The 24,809-nt window shown below is 46.1% G+C and overlaps 1 protein-coding gene across 1 annotated transcript in view; it reads right to left on the reverse strand.

Moving 5' to 3' along the window:
- Nucleotides 1-2,147: 2,147 nt before the first annotated feature.
- Nucleotides 2,148-24,809, reverse strand: part of NCKAP1L (NCK associated protein 1 like) — a gene marked incomplete at both ends in the record, with an annotated part of 61,336 nt that continues 38,674 nt past the window's right edge. The window contains 10 exons of the mRNA XM_080705539.1: nucleotides 2,148-2,279; nucleotides 6,840-6,929; nucleotides 8,971-9,080; nucleotides 9,414-9,530; nucleotides 11,017-11,110; nucleotides 15,300-15,380; nucleotides 15,620-15,702; nucleotides 15,845-15,938; nucleotides 16,071-16,168; nucleotides 20,022-20,152. Of these exons, the coding sequence (XP_080561665.1) occupies nucleotides 2,148-2,279; nucleotides 6,840-6,929; nucleotides 8,971-9,080; nucleotides 9,414-9,530; nucleotides 11,017-11,110; nucleotides 15,300-15,380; nucleotides 15,620-15,702; nucleotides 15,845-15,938; nucleotides 16,071-16,168; nucleotides 20,022-20,152 (1,030 nt within the window). The remainder of the gene's footprint in view (nucleotides 2,280-6,839; nucleotides 6,930-8,970; nucleotides 9,081-9,413; nucleotides 9,531-11,016; nucleotides 11,111-15,299; nucleotides 15,381-15,619; nucleotides 15,703-15,844; nucleotides 15,939-16,070; nucleotides 16,169-20,021; nucleotides 20,153-24,809) is intronic.

The raw sequence follows: 24,809 nt of genomic DNA on the forward strand, positions 1-24,809 counted from the left end.
TCTTTCTTTCTTTTTTTTTTTTTTTTTGTGGTACTGGGGATGGGACCCAGGAGCCTTCTACCTCCAAGCTACACCTCCAGACCTATTTTTACATTTTGTTTGGAAACAGGGTCTCACTAAGAAGGTACATGGGATCTCTCCATATGACTTTTCTTTCTTTCTTTCCTTCTTTCTTTCTTTCTTTCTTTTTTTTTTTTTTTTTTTTTGTGGTACTGGGGATGGGACCCAGGAGCCTTCTACCTCCAAGCTACACCTCCAGACCTATTTTTACATTTTATTTGGAAACAGGGTCTCACTAATTGCCAATAGCCTCATTAATTGCTGAGGCTGGCTTCAAAACTGGATCCTCAATCTCAGCTTACCAAGTACTGGGATTACAAGCATGGGCCATCATGCAGGTTTCTCTGTATTATTTCTTACAAGTGCACATTGATTAACTATCCCAATGAAACTTTCGGTTAAAAAGGGAAGATATCATGTCTACCCTCCAACCCCCTGCAGTGACTCATCCCACTAGTTTCTGGGCGGGTCCTCAGGAGCAGTTCTTCATGTAGATAGAGAAGAGGGGGTCTCCATCTCTTCAAGCAGAACAGAGCAGAGATATGAGAGTATAGGGTGGTCAACTGGATCCTTCTGAGCCTTCTCTTCCTCTTCAGCTGTGCTCACTGTCTCAGTAGGCCTGACACTGAATCGCTCCTTGGGACATAATGTCCTTCCCATAGCAAGGAAGGACAATTAGCAGATGCGTGAAGCAGGATTCCCTTCGCTTCTATCCTAAAGAACAGACAGTTGTTGCTAAGAAAAACTCATGTGTTGATTATGGGTGCCAAGTTAAAAAAATATTAACTGAGCCCGGATCTGGGGAAATAAAAAGCAAACACATGTACAAAATTCAAAAACATCTATCCAAATAGGTTTAATGAAGGCCGGATGGTTTTGCTGAAAGCCAATAATTGTTTCCCTTTCATCGTGGAAGCGTGGACATGACCCTAATTAATCAAGTAGCTAATTACATTTGCCCGTTCCAACCACTCTGGACCTGTGACACACATGATCTGTTGCTCGAGTCCTCCCTGCCAGTGGGTGCACAGCACTGATGGATGGGGCCACTGTTCCCTGCCGGAGTTAACTAAACCTAGTTTAGTGCTATCTTGAATGCCCCAGGCTCTGTGACACTTGAAATTCTAATTAGTGCAGAAAAGGGCTAAGTTGAAACAGCTCATGCTCCCTCAAGGATACCCACTCTCAGGGCCTTACAAGCTAATGAGAGCTGTGAAATGTGAGATCTAGAAGAGAAATCCCTGCCTGGAGCAACAGCTGTACCCAGGCTGACAAGAGGATTTGGGGTTAAATCGGTCCCTCCTATCAAGAGCAAGGTCAGCCCCCTAAGGGTGTGGGAGGGGAACCCCACAGGAGTCTGGTCCACTCGGCCCCTGTGCCCCCTAGGATTGACCTAGATTGTCCCTCCGCTCTGGGCTGTGGAGGACCACAGGGGAAGCAGGTGGGGTGAGAGCGGCGAGTTCACGCGTGACCCACGATAGGTGGGAGCAGGTGGACGGCCAAACTCCCAGAGGGCGCTTCCCCCTCACCCCGCCATATGGGCCGGCAGCAAAGCAGAGGCAGGGTAGAGCCCCGCCAAGGGGAACAGGTCCCTTTGCTGCTCCCCTGCAGGAGGAGAAGCTGAATGTTTGCCGAGCTCATTTTAAAACGGAAGAGAGAAGATAATGGTCCTAATGAATGTGTGGAAGACAATAGCAGCTCCAGTGGGAAGATTATAAGCTCATTATGGTTTAATATGATGATTGATCATCTCTGCCTGCCAGCATTACCCTAGAATAGTGATGAAGGTCGCAGAGACCCAAGCCTGTCAGACTGGTCACCAGAAGATAGGAAATATGCTGGCATGTCACTTGCTTTGTTTTTGTTGCTGTTGTTTTTCTTTTTCCTGGTAAAAAGCCACAGATTTGGCTCCACACTCCACCCTCCAGCCTGCTCTGCTCTCTGTAACTTCCTGGGTGGTTCCTCCATACATCTGCTCATCAGGGCTGGCGCCTGACCCTCTCCCTAGAGACCCAACCCCACTCCCACCCTTGAGGAAATGGCCACAGCTTCCCCTGTGGCTGGGCCTCGGCAGGTCCAAAGGCCCTTCAGTGGGTACTAGCTGGCAGCCGGCTCAGGTGGAAGGCCCGGGACACCTCTCGATAGGCATTCCGAAGCAGGACATAGGGGAAACAGGACTCCAACATGTCCAGCGTCAGGAAGGATGACTCTTCCACCACCTGGAACAGACAGGGCCAAGAGAGGGGGTGCTCAGGTTGGACACTCTATTCCCTTCAGGCAGTCCCTGCATCCTCTGTGGCCCTTAGAGCTACAAGCGTGCGGGGTTCCAAATCACACTTCCCCTTCCTCCCTCACTGGGTTTGGCTCCAGGAAGGTGATGCGGACCCCTTGGCTCCATTACAATGGCCCTGGTCCCCTCTGTCAGTACAAACGTGAAGAGCACTGAAGCAGAAGTCAGGGGAAAATAAGCCATTTTCCTAGTGCCAATAAAACCCCATTCGCTCCTGTTTTGGATATTAGTGGATATTAAATTATATGTGGGAGGGCAGCACAGATGCAGGTGAAGATGGGTAAAAGTTCCAGTTATAAAGCTTTCCAGCGAGAGGAGCAATTGCCACTGCAGGCCAAGAAAGAGGGGTCTGGAATCCACACGGGTCCTCTTGTGCTGGGCCTCGGTCTCCTCCCTCTCTCAGTACAGTGCTTGGGGAACAGTAAGGAGCTGCATAAAGGAGCAGGCATGATTAATTAGTTTAATTAGAAGCCTGCGTGCTGTGGTAAGCCCAGCAGCCCCCACAGCCAGGCAGAAAGACAGATCAGGAAGCCTGGATAAGACTGAGGGCCAGGGCAGGGGAGGGGGTGGGGTTTCGGGGTGGGTCAAGCAGAGGAAACATGTTTCCAAAGAATCGCACAGCCCAGTGTCCAGCTGACAGGCTCTATTCCTGGGGAAGAAGAAGGGTGTGTCCAAGAGGTTACAGAACTAGAAACATGTTCTAATCAGGCACGGTAGAGGGGCGAGTGTGTACATCTGTAATCGCAGCTTCTCAGGAGGCTGAGGCAGGAGGATTACAAATTAAAGGCCCGCCTGGACAACTCAGCAAGACCCTGTCTCAAACTAAATTTAAAAAGGGCTGAGGGTGTAGCTCAGTGGCAGAGTGCTTGCCTAGTACGCAGAAGGCCCTGGATTCAATCTGCAATCACACACACACACACACACACACACACACACACACACACACACACACGGAGATTCACACAGATGGGCCCCTCCCCAAGAGGTCTGGTATTTCAGGTTCTGAAAATCCACTGAGAAAAGAAAATCTACTTTATCGATTCTGAAATGTCTCTCTCTCTCTCTCTCTCTCTCTCTCTCTTTCTCTCTGAAGTCCTTTCAGATTTTACCATTTGTAAGATGTTGCTGTTCTCAAACACAGGCACTCATGATACCCACAACAGCCTCTGCAGCCTGAAGAAAAGAAAATCTGCCACAGAACTGCAGCCTGATCCTAGGTTTAGGAACAGAAGAATCCCCTCTCAGCAAGACACCCAGACCCTAAGACAGCGTGCAGTCTTCTCCAGGCCACTGCCCTTAGGGAGAGGCTCAGTACGGCCCACTGGCCCGTGACCTCCTGTTCTCCCAGCAGCTCAAGAGAATCACAGGGCTCCCAACTGACAGTTCATCGTAGTGGAAAAAGCCCTAGAGAGGAAGCCAAAACACTTAGGTTTAGCCTCAAATCTGCATACGTATTATAGGGAAGGCCTTGAGCATTATCTTTCCCTCCTTCCTCAGTTTTCATGTGTGTGTGTGTGTGTGTGTGTGTGTGTGTGTGTGTGTGTGTGTGTGTTTTTACTGGGGATTGAGTCCAGTGGCATTCTACCTCCCAGTTAGGAGCATTCTACCCCTAGCCCTTTTTATTTTTTTGTTTGGAAACAAGGTCTTGCTAAATTGCTGAAACCTTCACTACGTTGCTGAGGCTGTCCTCAAACCTGTAATCCTCCTGTCTCAACCTCCCAAATACTGGGATTACAAACATGTGCCACCACACCTGGCTCAGTTTCCTCTCTTACGGACTGAAAGTACTGAACTAATTTCCAAGATGTGGTCCAGTTCCGACATCAAAGACTGCATGATTCTCTGAGAGCCACCTCTTTCCCCCCAGGAAGCCCATGCCAGGAACAGGCTGGAGACACTGGGGTAACCACTGCCCAGGGTTGACAGTGAAGACAGAAAAACCCCAGAGAAAGAAGGGCTGGCCGGAATCTGGGCTACCTGAGGTGCTTAGCTCGGAATCCTTCCCCTCCAGTCATTTCCAATTTCTCTGTGGGAACATTTGCATTTAAATTGCTTTGCAGTAGCTAGTCCCTCCAATCTCCACCGTCAACAAAAAGCACCTGGTCCCAGCTCTGCTCCTGCCACCTCTGCCACCTCCCAGGGAGACCCCAAGGGGCAGACAGTTTCCCACACGAGGGGGCAAGGGCTGGGGTTGTGGGGGTCAAAGCAGAGAGGGTGGGCTGAGTGACCATTCAGAGAACTGCCAGGGGAAACCAAGAGGAGCAGCAGCCAGAAGGAGCCGCATTTGTTGAGCACCTGCTGTGTACGAGGCACTTCCACACATGTTATCTCAGGGATTCTAATTGTTCCATCATCAGGATCATCATCCTCTTTTATGGATGAAGAATCTTGCTGCTCCTGATGCTGTAGGCCACCTTCCCTGCATCTGGCCTTTGCCTTCCTCAGTCCTCCTTTCCCTGGCCCTCGCACTCCACATCCCCCACTTCCATTCTCTCCTCCATCACAATCCCTACACGGCCTGGGCCTTATTCTAGCTGAAGAAACAGAAACACAGATACCACTCAGAATATCTAAAGAAGGGGACCTGGAGTGAGTCCCAAGAATGCCTCCCCTAAAATTGCTGGGCCCTGGCCAAGAGTACAAGTGGAGGTTTGCATACCAATGACAAAACTAACAAACCCTTACGTTCTGTCTTTCAACCTTCACAGTATACCTTTGTGGTTTCATGAAAGTTTAAACCCGAATTAAGAGTTTTTAAACTTCTCAGAATTCTATATGAGAACAGGGTGAAGGGAAGGAGCCGGGTTCTAGCTCTAACCTCCTTTCTCACTCCAGCTTAGAGTGTTTTGTATGTACTTGTAGACTTCCCTGCCTGCACATTGAAGTTTCAGCCATACATTCTTTAGACACTAGAAGAAACTCAGTCTGCCTCAGCAGGATGGATTTAGGGATTATGAGATTCCACGTACCTTTTTTTTTATTTTGTAATACTACAGATGGAACCCAGGGGCGTTCTACCTCCAAGCTACACCCCCAGTCCTATTTTTTTATTCTTTATTTTGAAACAGGGTCTCACTAAGTAGCTGAGGCTGGCCATGAACCTGCCAGCTTACAGTCTCAGCCTCCCAGGTACTGGGATTACAAGCATGCATCACCATGCCCAGCTGTGTTTTTTTGTTTTTTTGAAACAGGGTCATACTCAGTTGCTGAGAGTCTCACTATGTTGCTGAGGCTATCCTTGAACCTGCAATCCTGCTGTCTCTGTCCCCCAAGGATTGGGATTACAGGCATGTGCCACTATGCCTGGACCTACATATCTTTAATATGGGCTTTAAGGTGAGGCCCAGGTTCCAGGTGGGCATATCCTTTCCCCATAGGTCAGAAGAGAGCCTCTAGCTGGGAGTGGTGGCACATGCTTGTAATCCCAGCGCTTGGGAGGCTGAGACAGGAGGATCACACAGGTTCAAAGCCAGCCTCAGCTACTTAGTGAGGCTCTCAGCAACTTAGTGAGACTCTTTCCAAATAAAGTATAAAATAGGTCTGGGAGTATAGCTTGGAGGTAGAAAAGCCCCTGAGTTCCACCCTTAGTACCACCAAAAAAAAAAAAAAAAGGAGAGCCTCTAAAACACAGGCCCAGCTGGGCCGGGTGGCATATATGCCTGTAATCCTAGTACTTGGGAGGCTGAGACAGGAGGATTGCAAGTTCAAGAATAGCCTCCACAAGTAGTGAGACTCTCATCAACCTAGTGAGAACCTGTTTCCAAATAAAAAATAAAATTTGGCTAGGGGTGTAACAAAAAAATAGAAATACCACTGAGTTCAATCTCCAGTAGCACAAATAAAATGAAATGAAATAAATAAAATAAAATACAGGCTCAGAGCAAAAGCCTTTCCTGGGACCAACCTGGAAAATCAGATTTTCAGGATAAGAGTGAGTAATTATGTTCAAGAGGGTCATGAGGGGGGAAAAGGTTGTGTAAAGTCAACTGAGTCAGAGTTTCCAGAACTTTCTGCCAGAGTAGAAGCAAGCCCAGTTTGGTAAGCAAGGAAGGGAGACAGCAGGAGCTGCCTGATTCAAGGCCCACTGGGCCCAGGATTAGGGCTAAAATTTCTTTCTTCCTGTGAGCTAGCTAGTACTTTTAAAGATCAGAAATAAAGTGGTAGGAAGTTGTCAGGTAAAACCAAACACGTGCTGGACAGATAGTAACTGATAAGGGACAGCTGTGCCGCCAGGTCCGCATCAGGAACACCGCAGGAAGGGCCCAGTCGACTCCCGGCCTGTTCTGCAGTCTTGAATACTGCTCTGGGATTATAGGACACGTCTAGGATGTTCACCAGACATGAGGACTGGACCCAGAGAGTCAAGCACAATTAAATTCTTAGTAAATGCTTTTGGGTGATGACAATGGTGGGGACCCAAAGCCTTTAAAAGGAGTTTCCCACTGGCTCTTCCTCTCTTTTCCCTCATCAGCTTAAACAAGATACATACCAAGCGCATGAGCAGAGAAATGGATTCCCGGTTTCTGGTTTTTAGCTTGTCAGTCTCCTGGCCCAGCTGCAAGAGGCTGACCGAGGCCACCTGCAAGGAAAGCATTTGTAAAAAGGCAGATTTTTACGGGGGTCAGAATAGGACAGCCCCAGGCTACAGGAAGTTAAAAAGAAAGATCACAGAGGAGGGTTCAGAAGTGCCTGAAGACCAGGTGGAAAGGTAGCAATCCTGTAGGTTTCATAGACGTGCACCGCCTGTAAACCAGCCCGCCAGTGCCAACCACAGAAGGTTGCAGGAGGAGGGGAGGGGTCACCTGGGGCAAGGGAAGAATCTGGAACAAAGGCTAGTGCTACTGTGTGCCAGGAGAGGACTCCCTCGCCTAGGCAGCCTCCAGACACCTCTGTCACCAGGCTCTTTACAGCTGACTCCCCACCCAGCGGGGGCCAGAACCGGCCTCTGATTCCCCTCAGAGACTCAGACTCAGCACTATTTCTTCTTGGTATTCTCCTGTCAACTCCCAGATGGCTGTCATCTCCATTCACCTCCAGGCCCCAGATCAAAGAGGGAGGGTGAATGATGTGATTCATACCCAGGCCCAGGTTACCCGCATTTAACAAGTAGGATAAAAGAAAAGGAGGGGGGGTCTCTTCTCACTCCATCTTCGAAATCTGCTGTGAATCTTTTTTATGTTAAAGATGCTCAGAGCCTATCCTAGCTGGTTGGTTGTCCCAGCTTAGACACCCTCTAACCAACCTACAGTCTCTGATATGTACTTTTCAGGAAAAGAATATAATTCCTGAAAGAAAAAAAAAAAAAATATATATATATATATATATATATATATATATATATATATATGATGTATTATTTTCTCCTGGAAGAAGAAAAATGAGGTCATAATTCTTAAATTAGGACCATGGTTTGCAAGGGTTCGAGAAGCGCTTTTGTGTGTGTGTGTGTGTGTGTGTGTGTGTGTGTGTGGTGCCGGGAATTGAACCCGCAGGCATTCTACCTCTGAGCTATAACCCCAGCCCTGTTTTTTTCTTTTTTCTTTATTTAGAAACAGGTTCTCACTAAGTAGCTTCAGCTAGCTCACTAAGTAGCTTAAGCTGGCTGAGTACCCAGGTCCTCCTGTCTCAGCCTCCCAAGTACTGGGATTGCAAGCGTGCACCACCACACCAGGTTTAGGAAGCTCCGTCTTACTGAGAATGCTCAGGCAGGCAGTGGGTAAAGGCCCATGCATCAGAAGTATAGAAGTGGGATTCCTTTAAGGAGAACTTAGCAAAACTTGAGGGCCCCTTTCAACTATGGAAGGAAACTATTTGTTTTGTATTTTTCCAGAGGCAAAACTAAGATCAATGGTGACAGTTGTGGAGAGCCTGACTCTGGCTAAAAATACTTTTGAAATGACGTCTCAAGCAAATTAGACAGAACCCAGCGTGTAATCTGCTGCCTGGTTATAAACTCCAATCCTTAAAAATCTAGACCAGTGGCTCTCAAAGTAAGATCCCGGGACAGAGAGGATCAATTTCTACTGGGAACTTTTTGGAAATGCAGGTGATTCTGATTTATAACACGGTTTAAAAATTACTCATTGACTGTCAGAATAGAGTTAGAAGTGCTTTGCAGATTATAAAACACAGTATCTCTACAACTTTAATGTGCATCTGATGATCTCCTGGAGACCAAAATTAGAAACACAGAAGCCTGGCCTCACCTCAGCATATTCTGATTCAGTAGGTCTAGGGTAAAGATCAAGACTATTTTAACAAGTTCTCCAGGATATTCTGATGCACACTTAGGTGATGAATAATGGATTCAATTTAATCTCTCTAGTTTATAAATGGGAAAATTAAGAGCCTGAAAGTTTTCATAGTGGCAGAACTCAAGATTTTCTCCCCCTTTGCCCAGCAATTCTTCTATGTATTCAGGCAGAGGCTGGAACATCAGCTCTCAGGGAGTTCAGAACAAACTCCTGTCTTTCACAAAGCAGACTCTTGCCGTTCACTGAATGACAGGCGGGAGGTTACTCCCAAAAGCCTGTTCAGCGATAACCGTTTATGAATGTTAGTCAAACCAACGCCAGCCTTTGCATCCATTCGTCCATTCCTTATAGTCTAAACTCACTCACCACCAGAAATTCTTTGAGGTGAGTTTCAATGTTCTTGTTGTAGAGGGTGAAGAGGGCAGCAGACACCTGGATGATGGCCTTGGTCAAGCAATGGATGTTGTTGTTGAAACCTGGGATATTATTGACACGGGAGAGAGAAACAGAAATGACAAGGCAGGCACCGTGGACTGGCCATAACTGGCACTTTCTCATTTTTTTCAGGCTAGGTTATCCTCTGTGACACCAAAAAGACTAGGAGATGTATGGGGGTTAGAGGAAGGATGTACTATGATGTTTTACTGGAAAATAATCATATGCATAGTTCCTTCTCCAGTGTTTTTTGAAACCGAATTTTGTTCTTGAATCAGAAGTCTGCATGTTCCAGATAAATGACTTGGTGTCTTCTCCCAGGGTCAGGACACGGACCCAAATAGCCTCAGCCCCTCATATCTGCTCTCACTTACCATCCTTCTCAATGCTGTAGAAGGAGGAGGGATCCATGGCAAGAAGAGGGATGGAGACGGCGAGAAAGATTAGGAGCAGGCAAGCCACCTTATATTCTTCTTCAGGGGATGAACCATCTGATGAGAGCGAAAAAGGACAAGAGGGAAAGTGAATAAGATCAGCAAACAAGAGTTATTTTCTGCAGGGACCCTACTTCACAGAATTGTGATCACAGGAGAAAATACCTATGAACACACTCTATCAAGCTATGTGGGCACACTGTCATTACCAAAGGACAGGACTAGCATCTGCTCATAGCAAGGGGCACGAATCCTGGAGGGAGCCCCTGGTGACAACGCGAAACTCTTAGTCAAGGGCTCTGCTTGCACGGAGTCTTAGGACACCTGTCAGCTGCCTGCAGGGGTAGAGAGGCAGGAAGGAGAGAAAAGATTCTCACCAACCATCAGAGAAGAAAAGAGGTTGACTCTGTCAGTTCTGAAAGGGTTGAATGCTAAGCAGCTGGGTTCTATCCTCTTCTGGGTATGTGGAAGTATGAATATGCTAATCAGAGGAAATGTGTGATGGAAAAGGTAAGAGACAGGTGTGAGACAGGTGTGGATAAAGTGGGAGGGAAAAGCAGGAGATCACCATGGGGAGCTTCGATGCTCTACCACACAATTTAGCAGGAAGTCATATACTGTTTTGGATTGTTCCCTCATTGATTCATTGGCATTAATCCTATTTCTCCAACCAGACTGTAAGTTCCTTTGAACACTTGCTGAGAACCAAACTGATTCTTTTTTTTTTTTGGTACTGGGGATTGAACCCAGGAGCATTCTACTTACAAACTATATCCCCGGCCTTTTTTGTTTTATTTTTTATTCTGAAGCCTACAATTCTCCTGTCTTAGCTTCCCAAGTAGTGGGATTACAGGTATATGCCGCTGTGCCTGGTTCAGGCTCTCACTGAAAGCATCATTCTTTTTTATTTTTTATTATTTATTTATTTATTTATTTATTTATTTATTTTGGTGGTACTGGGGATGGAACCCTTCTACCTCCAGGCTACACTCCCAGACCTATTTTATATTTTTATTTGGAAACATGGTCTCTTAAGCCAGCAAGGCTGGCTTTGAACCTGTGCAATCCTCCTGTCTCCGCCTCCCAAGCGCAAGGATTCAGCGGGCCACCACAGCCGGCTGAAAGCATCACTTTTAGTTGATTGGTAGGCAGATCTACAGATTGGAACCCGAGGAGAGACCTAAATCACCTATGTAATTATTTTCTGGAAGTTAAGGGTCTACACTTAAAGTCTTTCCTTACTCAAAGCTGTTTATTGGTTGGTTGGTTGGTTGGTTGGTGCTGGTGCTGGTAATTGAACCAGGGGCATTCCACCTCCTAGCTATATCCCCAGCCCTATTTTATTTTTTATTTGGAAACAGGACCTCACTAAGTTGCTAAGGCTGACCTCGAACCTGTAATCCTCCTGTCTCAGCCTCCCATGTACTGGAATTCCAAGTATGTGCCATCATACCCAGCATAAAAGCTTCTTTGACATTGACATTGACATTTTCCTGCCCCAAAGTAGAGCACAAGCCCACCCCTGCCCTTTCCCCCATCTTACCAGCTTTTAGATTGGCAATGGCAGCCACCAGGGCAGGGTCGATGTCACAGCCCACCCCTGCAGCAGATGCCAGCTCAAAGATGCTCAGGGTCACCTGGTAGAGAAGAAAACAGCACGCTGGAGAGGAATCCCAGGAGAAGAGCGCCTGGCAGAAGCTCCGAGCTGCCAGGATTCCTGGATCACACACTTTACACTTTGGGTGTACTGTCATTTTTTTCTATTCCTTTCAAAACTCTCCCTAGCCTACAAGAAAAAGAAAAAAAAGTCTAACACCTTGGCTTGGCATTCAAGACACTCCACAGTACACATTCACTTTTCAACCTCACTTCCCAAAAAGCTTCATTCAGTCAATGCAGCCAGGAAAATGTATTCACTGTCTCCGAACTTTAATTTCCTTTCTCTCTTTCATACTTTGGTCCTTTCACTTCTTTCCCTCTCTATCATAACCTTTCCTCTCCTCCCCTTACAGCTAAGTGACACCTGTCCTGTAGACACAACTCAAATCTGATCTCTGTAAAGGCCTCCCTCATTACTTTGGCCCAACCACTGACCTAGCATTGGTCACACACAGCACCTGGTATTAGTTGGTTTATCTCACCAAATAGATTATAATTTTTTAAAACCCTGTGGCACAGTGAAGGGATAAGGCAGCTTTGGGGTGAAAAAGCAGATCCTGGTTCAAATCCTAGCAATGCCACTATTATTTGTAACTTGGGCTAAAAGTTGCTTAAGCTCTTTGAGCCTCAGTTTTCTTGTCAGGAAACCTGGGGTAATAATAATACCCACCTCATAAAGTTATAAACACTAACTTAGACTTGAAGTATAAAGCACCTGCTTTAGTGACTAACAGAGCAAATAGTATGCCTCTTCCTCTTCTTCCTTTATCTTAAACCAGGAATTTTGCATTTTTCTCTATTCTCTTTAGTATATCTGTTTGTTTGTTTGGTGTATAGTACTTAGGGTGGAACCCAGGGGCCTTCTATGTCCAGGAAATGCCCCCAGACCTATTTATATATATAAAAATATTTCATATATATATATATATATATATATATATATATATATATATATTGTGTGTGTGTGTGGTACTGGGGACAGAACCTAGGGGCATTCTACAAGCAACACCCCCAGCCCTATTTTTTATTCTTTATTTTGAAACAAGGTCTCACTGAGTTGCAAAGGGCCTCACTAAGTAGTAGCTGAGACTGTCCTCGAACTGAGATCCTCCTATCTCAGCCTTTCAAATGCTGGGATTACAAGTGTGCACCACCATGCCCGAGTACTATTTTTATATTTTATTTGGAAGCAGGGTCTCACTAAGTTGCTGAGAGCCTCACTAAGCTGCTGAGGCCGGCTTTGAACTGAGCAATCCTCCAGTCTCAGCCTCCCAAGTACTGGGATTACAAGCGTACACCACCACACCCAGCTCTCCAGTATTTCTTTTTTTTTTTTTTTACGGTACCAGATATTGAACTTAGGGCCATTCTACCTCCAAGCTACACTCCCAGCCCTATTTTTAACTTTTTTATTTTAAAACTGGGTCTCACTAAGCTGTGGAGGGCCTCACTAAGAAGCTGAGGCTCGCCACAGACCTCCAATCCTCCTGTCTCAGCCTCCCAAGTACTGGGATTACAAACATGTGTCACCACGTCTGGCTCCTCTCTAATATCTAACACACTATTAAGTACATAGAAGACTTTCAATGAAGACTAATTGATACCTGAATTCCCCACTGCACTTAGAATCAGGTTCCCACGGTGTACCCCAAAACTCTACTCCTACACTAAATATTTATACTACTTTTGAGGTTAAAAAAAAAACCTTTAAAATGTTCTGAGAAGCCGGACGTGGTAGCACACACTTGTAATCCCAATACTGAAACAGGAAGATCACAGGTTCATGGCCAACCTCAGCTACTTAATGTGACCCTGTTTCAAAATAAAGAACATAGCCGGGTGTGGTGGTGCACGCTTGTAATCCCTGTGCTTGGGAGGCGGAGACAGGAATATCATGCAGGTTCAAAGCCAGCCTCGCTGGTTTAAGAGACCCTGTTTCCAAATAAAAAAGTATAAAATAGGTCTGGGAGTGTAGCCCAGAGGTAGAAGGGTTTCCAGGAACCCCAGTACCACCAAATAAAAAAAGTAATAATACTAGAAACTTAATCGAAGCTTCTTATGCCATCGAACAATAATAATAAAGAATAGCCGGCCGTGGTGGCGCACACTTGTAATCCCCACACTTGAGAGGCAGAGACAGGAGGATCATGCAGGTTCGAAGCCAGCCTCGCTGGCTTAAGAGACCCTGTTTCCAAATAAAAAAATATGTAATAGGTCTGGGAGCGTAGCCCAGAGGTAGAAGGGTTCCATCCCCAGTACAACCAAAAATAAATAAATAAATAATACAAAATAGAGTTGGGGGTATAGCTCAGAGTTAGAATGCCCCTGGGTTAAATCCCCAATACTGGGGGAAAAAAAAGTTCTGAGAAGCCAGGCGTGGTGGCTGATGCCTGTAATCCTAGTACTTGACAGGCTAAGACAGGAGGATCTAAGGCTCAAGACTACCCTCAGGAACCTTGCAAGACTCTCAGTAACCTAGTGAGACTCTGTTTCAAAAGCAAAAAATAAGACGGACTAGGGTATAGCTTAGCGGCACAGTGCCCCAAGGTTAAATCCCTAGTACCACAAAAATAAAGTTCTGAAGAAACAAGAATAATTATCTCAACACTGGACAACTAAACAGCACATCTCTGTGCAAAGAACCCCACCGACATTTCAACATACACACGCTTTGCTCATGGTATTGACATGGTAGCAAATCCTGGACACCTTGTGCTCTGCCCATTATTTAAATCCCCTACAACCCAGGTGAGCCTGTTTGCGGCAACCACAGCCAGGCAGACTGGGGGCCTGCTTCATGATCCGTGGCTTCCTGGAAGGAGAAAGGAATGATTAGAGGGTCTCACTTCTCTCTTCTCCGTATCTTCTCACCCCTCTGAGGCAGTACAGAAGCTCTGATGGACAGGCCATCCCCCTTCTCTGCCCACACCTGCTTATTTTTGCAGGCAAACAGAGCCTAAAGACCAGAGCTGCCCAGGAGAGAGCAGCTAGACAAGCTCCTGACAGGCTGGAGCGCTCAGCCCCAACAAAGCAGCTGCCAAAATCTCAGGCTCCACATAAAATCAAAGACTGCTCAAGGGGCAGCCAGCCCTCTGAAGCTCTTGCCCGCTGCCCCCGTGCCCGCTGTCCCCGCAGCCACCAGGCACTCATGTGACTTCAGGCAGGTGGAGGGGAACTTCATCACCCTTTTGTTTTTGAGATAAGAATGTTTTTCTTAACATTCAACTTTAATTCTTTTTTTTTTCCAGTACTTGAGTTGAACTCAGGACTGGTACATGTTAGGCAAGCACTCTACCACTGAGTTACATCCTCCATCCCTTTTGATTTTTTCATAGGACCTCACTAAGTTTCCCAGGCTAAACTCGAACCTGCGATCCTCCTGCCTCTGTTTCCTGGATAGCTGGGATTACAGGTTTGCACCACCTGGCCCACCTTCAGCTTTAATTCTCCCTGCTCACCAGTTTTCTGTATCAGATTGCTCTCCTTGAAAGGAATCCATTATCAAAGAAGTAGCCTGCCCTTAGCATTGGAGGGACCTTGGCCCCAGGCTTTGGCTAAATCTCCTGCACAATACACTCGTTGCTTCCAGATGATTCTGAAGACAGACTGACTGAAAGACGTGTGGGAGGGCGTGGACATCTAACTCCAGTGTCTGTAGAAGCCCTTCTTCCTCTCTCCCTGTCCTGCACAGTGGGGGCCTGAGACAGGTGATACAGACGTAGGAGAACCAGAAAGTTTAAGAACTGGAAGGAGGAAAGGGGCAGGAAGAGAAAGGAAGCTGTGAGGGGAGGTGGTGTGCGTGGGAATGGTAGGAGCAAGTCTTCTGACACAAAGTACCAGGCTCCTGGCTAGAGGGGACATGTTTGCACACAGCTTGCCATCTGGTTTGCACACTGCTCATTTCAGACAAAAACCTGAGGATACTCTCCCAGATATCACCCCTCTCCTTCCAGGCACCTTTCCCTTGCCCTCACAGCGATCCCTTTCTCTCAGTATCCCCCATGTCTCCCCATCTCTGCCCTCTCTAGCCAACAGTATTCACCTGACCCATTTTCCTATTGGAATCCGGCCTCTTATCCCTGCAGAGCCCTCTTCCTCCCTAGACACCTGCCACATCCTTCCCTACAGCAAACGTCTCCCCACTGGTTCCACCCGACACCTCCCTACCTTGATGTCTGTGTCTGCAGTGACAAACTCCTTCAGGCTCTCAATGGGACCCAGGAGGAACGGACAGTGAGCAGAGAAAACCTAGAGGAAAATACCATGCGTGAGTGCACAGGGCAGCTGCCCGCGCCTTCAAAAGTAAGTGGAGACAAAGGGTCTGGCTCAGGCGGAGCCTGGCCAGCCTTCCATGCTATCCCTCCCCAGGCCTCCTAAGTTCATCTACCCTCGGGGATCTTCAGGGCCTCTGCCAAGTTCATCTGCTTCTCTTCAATGCTCACCGACCCTTCCATAACTTCCCGTGCCGACCCCACCCGCACACTCACCTCCCGAAGCCCCTCTTGGGCCATGGCTCTGAAACTGAGGATAACTCCAATGATGGTCATGCGCTTCAGCACATTTTCAGCCCCTGAGAAGAAGGAAGATCATGGGAGAAAGGCACTTAGGAGAATACCGATGGTTCTGCTTCTTCAGACCAGCCAAGGCCCCTGGAAACCTCTGTCATTCATATGCCATTCCCCATTTCTACTCCCTGAGGGAAAGGTGTTTACCAGTTAACTGGGGCAGCAGAGACGCCATCAAATCTGGCTTGCTGAAGTTGGACCTGATCTGGACGAGTACATCCATGTTTTCCACCACCAGCTTCTGTAGCCCAGGAACACAGAGACGTTGAGCGGAAAAGAAACAGACCCAAGTTGCACCTTCCTCCGTTCAGTCTCCTTCCTCTGCCCCTGCTCCCCAAGCGGGACTTTCCCCAGGGGCTTGTTTCCACCACACCTTCAGCTCCACGATCTGAGAGGTGACGTGCCACATCAGGTTTTCACTCAGGAACTTCATGCCATAGGGACCCAGGAGTTCAGCCAAGGCCCGCATCTCTGGAATAGAGTTGCAGAGGTCCCCAGTGAGACTCGGAGGACACTGGAGCATTTGCACAATGCTGACTTGAACATTTAAAATGTCCAGCAAGAAAGAGGCGCGAAGTTAAGGAGCAAAACTGACCTGAAATCTTACCTTCAGGTGACAGGCGTGGCCTGCCCACAGCACAGTTTACCCTCTTCCCACTGGAACTCACACCAAGACTTAAAATAAGTGATAACTGATAAGTCGGGGTCCCTCCCCCACGTGACCTCCTCACCCACGTGACCTCTGCGCAGACAGGAAGCAGAACCCTAAAGGCAGAGAGAGTCTGCCCCGCATCTTGTGAGAGGGGAGGTGTTCTCACATTTAGTCCCATCCCCAAAGTACTGGCTTAGACTACTTCCTCCTGAGAACCCAGATGACTCCCACGGCCGAGCGGGGACTGATCCCTTCCCACCGCAGGTGGACCCATCCTGAAGGGCGCTGAATAAAACAGATCGCTGACTGTCCCTTCGCAGTTTTTCTTTTCAATAACTATTTACCTTCTTATGTGACTCTCCCTTTCCCAGCCCCTTTACATAGTACCTGTGTTTTTCACTTGCCGTACTAGCCACACTAGCTCTATTAGATGTAAGCCCTCAAACCATTTAATCTCTGAGTGTGTTTACTTCTCTATAAAATGAAAAATTAATATCTTTCATAAATTCTTCACAGAGATAATTTGAGGATAAAGATACTACATTTAAAAACTTGGAAAACTATAAAGATATATACAAATACAGGGTCCTTACGATGTTAACTATTACCAGCACTGCGAGGTGTGAACACAGACATTTTCATCATGGTGTTACGGACAATGGAGGGGGGTTAGGAGTTTGTCCGAGGTCACTTAATCACATGGGGGCAGGTCCAAGAACTACCCAGCACAGTGCACTCCTGCTCCGTACTGTTTCCTGCTGGGACAACTCTTTCCTTATCTAGAGCCTAGCTTTTCCTCTGTCTTTCCTCTCCTTCCCTTGGTGAATGTGCCATTGTCCGAGTTTTCCCCTTCTGAGCTAACTTTTTTTTTTTTTTCATAACCAGCATACATCGCCAGAGCCTCTCTATTCCTTTAAATTATCTTTTCCTTAGGCCGGGCATGGTGGCGCACACTTGTAATTCCCGCGCTTGGGAGGCGGAGACAGGAGGATCACACAGGTTCGAAGCCAGCCTCTCTGGCTTAAGAGACCCTGTTTCCAAATAAAAAGTATAAAATAGGTCTGGGAGTGTACCCCAGAGGTAGAAGGGTTTCCAGGAACCCCAGTACCACCAAAAAAAAAAAATTCTCTTTTCCTTTAGGCATAGTAGCACATGCCTATAATCTCAGTACTTGGGAGGCTGAGACAGGAGGAACACACATTCAAAGCCAACCTCAATAATTTTTTGGAGGGTGGTACTGGGGTTCCTGGAAACCCTTCTACCTCCAGGCTACACTCCCAAACCCCCCCCCTTTTTTTTTTGAACAGGGTCTCTTAAGCCAGAGAGGCTGGCTTCAAACCTGCACGATCCTCCTGTCTCTGCCTCCCAAGCCCAGGTATTACAAGCGTGCGCCACCACACCCGGCTTCAACCTCAACAATTTAGCGGGACCCTGTTTCAAAATAATGAATAAAATAGGACTGAGGTTATAGCTCAGAGGTAGACTGCCTCTGGGTTCAATCCCCAGTAGCACAAAAATAAATAAGTAAATAAATAATAGTAAATAAGTTCTCTTGTCCTCTAATCCTTCCCAACCAGCCTGCTCTTGCCCTTCATGAATTCAATAAAACCCACCTGGGGAAATCCCATGTTTGAAACACAAGTGACAAATTCAGATAGGAACCGTAGCTGTAGTCTTTGGCTATGGGCCATCTCGGCAGGAGAAACCATGAAAGACCAGAAGTAACAAGAAGAAAAGCAAGTTGCGTATCATTAATCAGGGTTCAAAGAGAAAAGAAAGTCAAGGCTCCACACTCAAGTCTTTGAAGGAGGACCACTTCATCTCCATCCGCCTCCACCAATGACAGAGGAAGCCGACCTGGTCACAGCAGCTGACACAGAGCCTTGTCCAGAGTAGACACTAGACATTTTTAGAGTCACCTATTTGCAGTAGGAATAACTGAACTGAGAACTATAAACGGACTTCCTAACTGGTCAACTTAGCTAAGCTGACAGGGGAAAGGGAATGGAATCTTCTTTTGTGTAGCTGACAGAGGAGACACGCTGAACCTCCTTACTCCAGGCTCCTCCACCCCCAGCTAGTAACCCTAGGACATCCTTCTCTTCTGTCTATCTATTTTTGCAGTAGCATTGCCCCATCACCATGGCAACCCAGGGAAATTGGGGTGGGGGTGGTAGAAGGGGTAATGAACATTACCTCCTGCTGCTTGTCAGTTGTCAGCAAGACCTAAAGTGGATTTTAGAGGCTGCCTACAGAATGTGGGTAGAGTTGATACGAAGGGGACATCTAAACCCTCTAGTGGGTAAAAAGCGGGTATCTGCTTACTGATAAATCAAAAGGATGGTAAGGAGGCAGAACCAGAAAGCACAACTGTGCACTCTGGGCTTCTTAACATCGCCAAACATCTTCTGCCTGTACCAGACACCATGTGCAGCCCATGATTTATATGGAGGTGAGAGGAAGAGAGAAGTAGAATAGCTCATGAATCACTCAGTCTATTAAAAAGGGTCTGGCTGGGTGTGGTGGTGTGCCCCGCAATCTCAGCTACTTGTGAGACTGAGGCAGGAGGTTCACAAGTTCCAGCAACTTAGCGAGACTCTGTCTCAAAAATAAAAAGTAAGCCAGGTGTGGTGGCGCACACTTGTAATCCCCGCTCTTGGGAGGCTGAGACTAGAGGATCGAGCAGATTTGAAGCCAGCCTCAGCTGGCTTAAGAGACCCTGTTTCCAAATAAAATTTATTAAAAAAATAGAAAAAAATAAAAAGTAAAGTGGGCTGGGACATAGCTCACTGGCAGATACCCCTGGGTGCAATTCCCCAGTACAAGGGGGAAAGAAAACAAAAATAAAAATATCTGTATGGCTTCATGTCGTCTTTAAAAAGGGATCAGCTTCAGAATTTATTTACTCCACACCCGTTATGTCACACACACACACACACACACACACACACACACACACATGCATGCACACATTTCTATACCCTGGGAAGCAGCCCTACAGTGTTCTGGAGTTTGACTGCCTTGAGTGGCAGGTCTAGTCCTGAGATTTATGAATGTGTGGCCTTAGGCAAGCTCCTTAACCTCTTTGTATCTTGCTGTCTTCATCTGAAAAATGGGGATAATAAGAGTATCTACCTCCAGGCTGTTGTGAGGGCTGAGTGGGATACTGCGTGTAAACATTTAGAACTTAGCCCACAATAAATGCCATTTGTCAGCTCATCATCGCTGTTGCTATTAAACATCAGCAATACAAACATTGGCTAAGGTTCTAAAATGTACCCCGAAGGAAGCTGACTCCTTGACGTCAGACCACTGTTTAATGACCACACTTCTTACACTTTATCCTTCACCCATCACTCAAGGTGCTACTCCTTCATTCTTTGTGGAAAAACAGAATAAACATGTATCACCCTTTGGAAAATAATCCCCTTCAGCGACTTGAGTATCTTTGCCTAACTCCTCCTTTTCCCTCTCTACCTTCAACCCCAAAGTCCATTCCTCAATTCTAGGCTTGGCTGAGAATCTATGTACCAAAAGTCTAGCAGAGATGCTGAGGAGAGTGTGGAACGGGTGTCCCTCTGGGCAGAAAGTAGAACTGAGATGGGGTCTACAGGCTGAGGTATTGACGTCAAAGGCTCAGCAACTTGACAAGGGGCCAGGCGCTGGGCTTACCTGAGATGTCTGAGAACTCCTCTGCACTGAAGTTCTGCTCTCCCTCTCTGGGGAGGCTGATGAAGGCCTGCATGGCTGGGGAGAGGACAATGGTCCCACTGCTCGCCTGTCGGAGCAAACTTTCTAGGTACCTACAAGGTTGTCCAAGAAAGCACAGATTAGTTTCAATCCCTTCTCTCTGCCCAGGCTCCCTTTCACCACCAGTGGGGCCCAGAAGAGAATCTCCCTCCACTAAAGACTAGGGTAGGGAGAAGAGACTCAAAGGAGACAGTCCAACACACGAATTAACACCCCAAGCTGTTAAATCAAAAACAGAGTGAGCCAGGCATGGTGGTCCGTGCCTGTAATCCTAGTATTTGGAAGGCTGAGACAGGAGGATCACAGGTTCAAGATCAGCCTCAGCAACTCAGCAAGATTTTCAGTAACCTAGGGAGACCCTGTTTCAAAACAAAAATAAGTAAAAAGGGCTGGGGTGTAGCTCAGAGGTAGAATGCCCCTGGGTTCCATCCCTAGTAACACACACACACACACACCCATTTACATACACACACATTTACATACATACACACACACACACACACACACACACACACACACAGGCATGTTTCTACTTTGCCTCTAATGTGCAGGGCATCTATCGCACTGTACTGTCAAATGCAATGGTGTGTGTTCCCCCCTGCAGCCCTGCTCTTTCCTAACAAGTCTATTCCCTTACCCTTAACCTCCGCAGGTAAGACAGGCTCAACTTCGCATTAAAATAGATCCTACAGGGGACTGGGAGTATGGCTCAGTGATGGAGCACCTGCTTATCATGGGCAAGGCCCTGGATTCACTCCAGCACCCCCACCACATCCTATTAATCTGGCTCCTCTGAAATATACTTAGCCCTAGCCTCTTCAATGAGAATGCTGGAATGAGGAGCTAGGATCTTGGACAGAAGGTTCAAATCAAACCTCCTGGGGAGAGAGAAGCCCCTTGAATGCTTTCACCCTCATCAGCTCTGCAAACCCTCCCTCCTGACCTCTGGACAAGCTTAGGGGCTGACTCCAGCCAGAGGAGGGACTACCCAATCCCTGCCACTCACCAGGCACCAGCTCTGCGTCTAGATTCCGTAGGCCTTACAAACTAACCACCAGTAGGCCAAACCCAACCACCAGGTATATTTTTTTTCTTTTAATTTGAATTAGTTGTCAATTTTTTGAAACAGAAATTTTTCATTAAAAAAAAAAGAATTTAGAGAACAGCATTCGGATGTTGCTAAGTGATTGCTGTCCCCTTTACAAGGGCATCCTTTCTCCAACTCCTCAAAGTCCTCACCAGCTTAAGACATCATTTACCTTACCTGCCTGACCCCATTGATATTTGTATTTGCAAACTTTGTTCTTCTTACTCAAGGGGGTTCTGCAGACTCCTACTAAACTGATATTAGATTAAGAGCGCCACCCAGTGGCGTGGGGAGGTAGGATCCGGCTCTTCAGGCCTTAAAAATCTCAAGGGAAAGGGTACTGATTCCACCTCTCCACTTGTTGGGAGATAGCCCCTTCCCGATTAAGCACAGTCTACTAGACTTGACATGGCCATGGCTAGGGATGAGGAGATAGTGTTTTAGAGAGATAGCAGTAAACAGAATAAAGGGCCAAAAGAAAAATAAGAGGATATCAGAAAGAGGAATAGAGAACATTGAAATTGAAACAGTAAGAATCTAGAAAAGGAGCCAGGCAAGGTGGCACGTGCCTGTAATCCCAGTACTTGGGAAGCTGAGCCAAGAGGATCACAGAGTCTAGGCCAGAGCACAGTAACTTAGCAAAACGCTGTTTCAAAATAAAAAATGGGGGTGGGATATAGCTCAGTAAAGCACTTGCCCTGCAAGCACAATGCCCTTGGTTTGATCCCCAATATTTAAAAAAATCAAAATAGAAAATAAAATAGGACTGAAGGTGTAATTCAGAGGTAGAATGTACCTAGGTTCAATTCTTAGTACCTAAAAATCAAAAAAAAAAAAAAAAAAAAAAAAAAGCCGGGCGTGGTGGCTCACGCTTGTAATCCCAGCATTTGGGAGGCTGAGACCTGGAGAATCGTGGTTCGCGGACAGCCTCAGCTACTTAGTGAGGCCCTCTTCAACTCAGTGAGACCCGGTTTCAAAATAAAGAATAAAAAATAAGGCAGGGGGTATAGCTTGGAGGTCAAATGCCCCCGGGTTCCATCCCCAGACCCACAAAAATAAAAATAAATAAAAATAAAAATAAATTGTGTGTGTGTGTGTGTGTGTGTGTGTGTGTTACTGAGGATTAAACTCAGAGGCATTCTACCTCTGAGCTATACCCTCGGCCCAATTTTACTTTTTATTTTGAAACAGGGTCTTGCTAAGTTGCAGAGAGCCTCACAAGGTTGCTGAGGCTGGCCACAAACCTGCTATCATCCTGTTTCAGCCTCCTAAGTACTGAGATTACAAATATGTGTCACCACGCCGGGCCATAAGGATTTTTAAAAATAGGACTGGGGCATAGCTCAGAGACAGACTGCCCCTGGGTCCAATCCCCAGTACTACCCAAAAAAATCTAGGAAAGGAAGGTTAAGAACTATATATTAGCCTATAATTAGTACTTAGGGGGCTGAAGCAGGAGGATAGCAAGTTCAAGTCCATGTAGCAAGTTAGTGAGGCACTGAGCAATTTAACATGACCCTGTTTCAAAACAAAAAATTTAGCAGGGAGTGGTAGCCCACACTTGTAATCCCCGCGCTTGGGAGGCTGAGACAGGAAGATCACACAGGTTCAAAGCCAGCCTCAGCTACTTAGTGAGGCTCTCAGCAACTTAGTGAAACCCTGTTTCCAAATAAAATAGAAAATAGGTCTGGGAGTATAGCCTGGAGGTAGAAAGCCTCTGGGTTCCACCCCAAGTACCACCAAAAAAATTTGCCAGGCTTGGTGGCACATGCTTGTAATCACAATACTTGGGAGGCTGAGACAGGAGGAATCACAGGTTCACAGCCAGCCTCAGGTACTTAGTGAGGCCATCCAAAATTTAGTAAGACCTTGTTTCAAAATAAAGAATTAAAAATAGGGCGGGGAGTGTAGCTCAGAAGTAGAATAGCCCTGGATTCAATCCCCAGTTCCCCAAAAAATAAAAATAAGAAAATAAAAACAAAAAATTTAAGCCGGGTGTGGTGGCGCACGCTTGTAATCCCTGCACTTAGGAGGCGGAGACAGGAGGATCGCGCAGGTTCAAAGCCAGCCTCCGCTGGCTTAAGAGACCCTGTTTCCAAATAAAAAATATATATAATAGATCTGGGAGTGTAGCCCGGAGGTAGAAGGCCCATGGGTTCCATCCCCAGTACCACCACCAAAAAAAAAAAAAAAATTAAGAAGGGCTAGGGAATAGCTCAGAGGAAGAACACCTCTAGGTTCAATCACCAATACCAGAGATTTTTCAAAAGCTGGAGATAAAGAGGAAAAAGATCAAATAGTTGCAGGGTAGGTTAACTGGTGCTATAGTGAAGTGATGTGTTGTTGTTGTTGTTTGTTGTTGTTGTTGTTGTTGTTGTTGTTGTTGTTTGGGTGTTTTTTTTTTTTTAGTGGTACTGGAGATGGAACCAAGGGCCATTCTACCTCCAAGCTACATCCCTGGCCCTAATTTTTATTCCTTATTTTGAAACAGGGTCTCACTAAGTTGCAGAGGGAGGGCCTCACCAAGTAGCTGTGGCTGTCCACGAACCACAATCCTCCTGTCTCAGCGTCCCAAGTACAGGAATTACAAGCATGTGCCACCACATCCAGTTTCTATAGTGAAGTTTACTTATTTTTTTTTTACTGTTTTTGTGGTACTGAGTGTTGAACCCAGAGGCTTTTCTACCTCTGGGCTATATACTCCCAGACCTATTTTTATACTTTATTTATTTATTTATTTATTTATTTATTTATTTATTTTTGTGGGTCTGGGGACAGAACTCAGGGACATTTGACCTCTGAGCTACACCCCCTGCCCTATTTTTTATTCTTTATTTTGAAACAGGGTCTCACTAAGTTGCAGAGGGCCTCGCTAAGTAGTAGCTGAGGCTATCCACGAACCTCAATCCTCTGGTCTCAGCCTCCCGAATATATTTTATTTTGGTTTTTTTTTGTTTTTGTTTTTGTTTTTTAATTGGTGCACTGTATTCATACATCATAGTGGGATACAAACTTTTGTAGACATACATGCACACATCGCCCAGTCAGCCCCCACCCGATCCCCACCCTGTTCCCTCCCCATCCCTCCTTCCCATGCTTGGCTTAGTGGTTGACATCTAGTATTATAGCAAATTATCCAAAATTAAAAATGATAATCTCACATAAGTTTCATTTGTCTGATACCAAGCTTTTGATGACTTAAAGATAACATTTCAATATTTCTTTTTGCTTTCTTTCTTACCAGAGAATATTTTTTTTCTATTTTTTTTTAGGTGAAACTATCATATATTTATATATTTATTTTTCAGAAAAAAATCTATCCTAATATGGAATATGGGTTTTAGATACCCAAAACGATCTTGAAAAAGAACAAAGCTAGAAGATATATATTTTCTGATTTCAAACCATATAAAGATACAATAATTGAAACAGTGTAGTACTGTTCTAAAGGCAGATATGTAAACCATTGGAGTTAAATAAAAGCCTAGAGCTAAATTCTTCCCTATATTATCAAGTTATTTTTGACAAGGTTTCCATGAACATTTGATGGTGGAAATAATAATCTCTTAACTAAATATTGTTAAAAAATAATAATTACATGGAAAAGAATAAAATTGGACCCT

Source organism: Muscardinus avellanarius (genome assembly GCF_963383645.1).
Source record: "Muscardinus avellanarius genome assembly, chromosome: 11".
NCBI classification, from domain to species: domain Eukaryota; kingdom Metazoa; phylum Chordata; class Mammalia; order Rodentia; family Gliridae; genus Muscardinus; species Muscardinus avellanarius.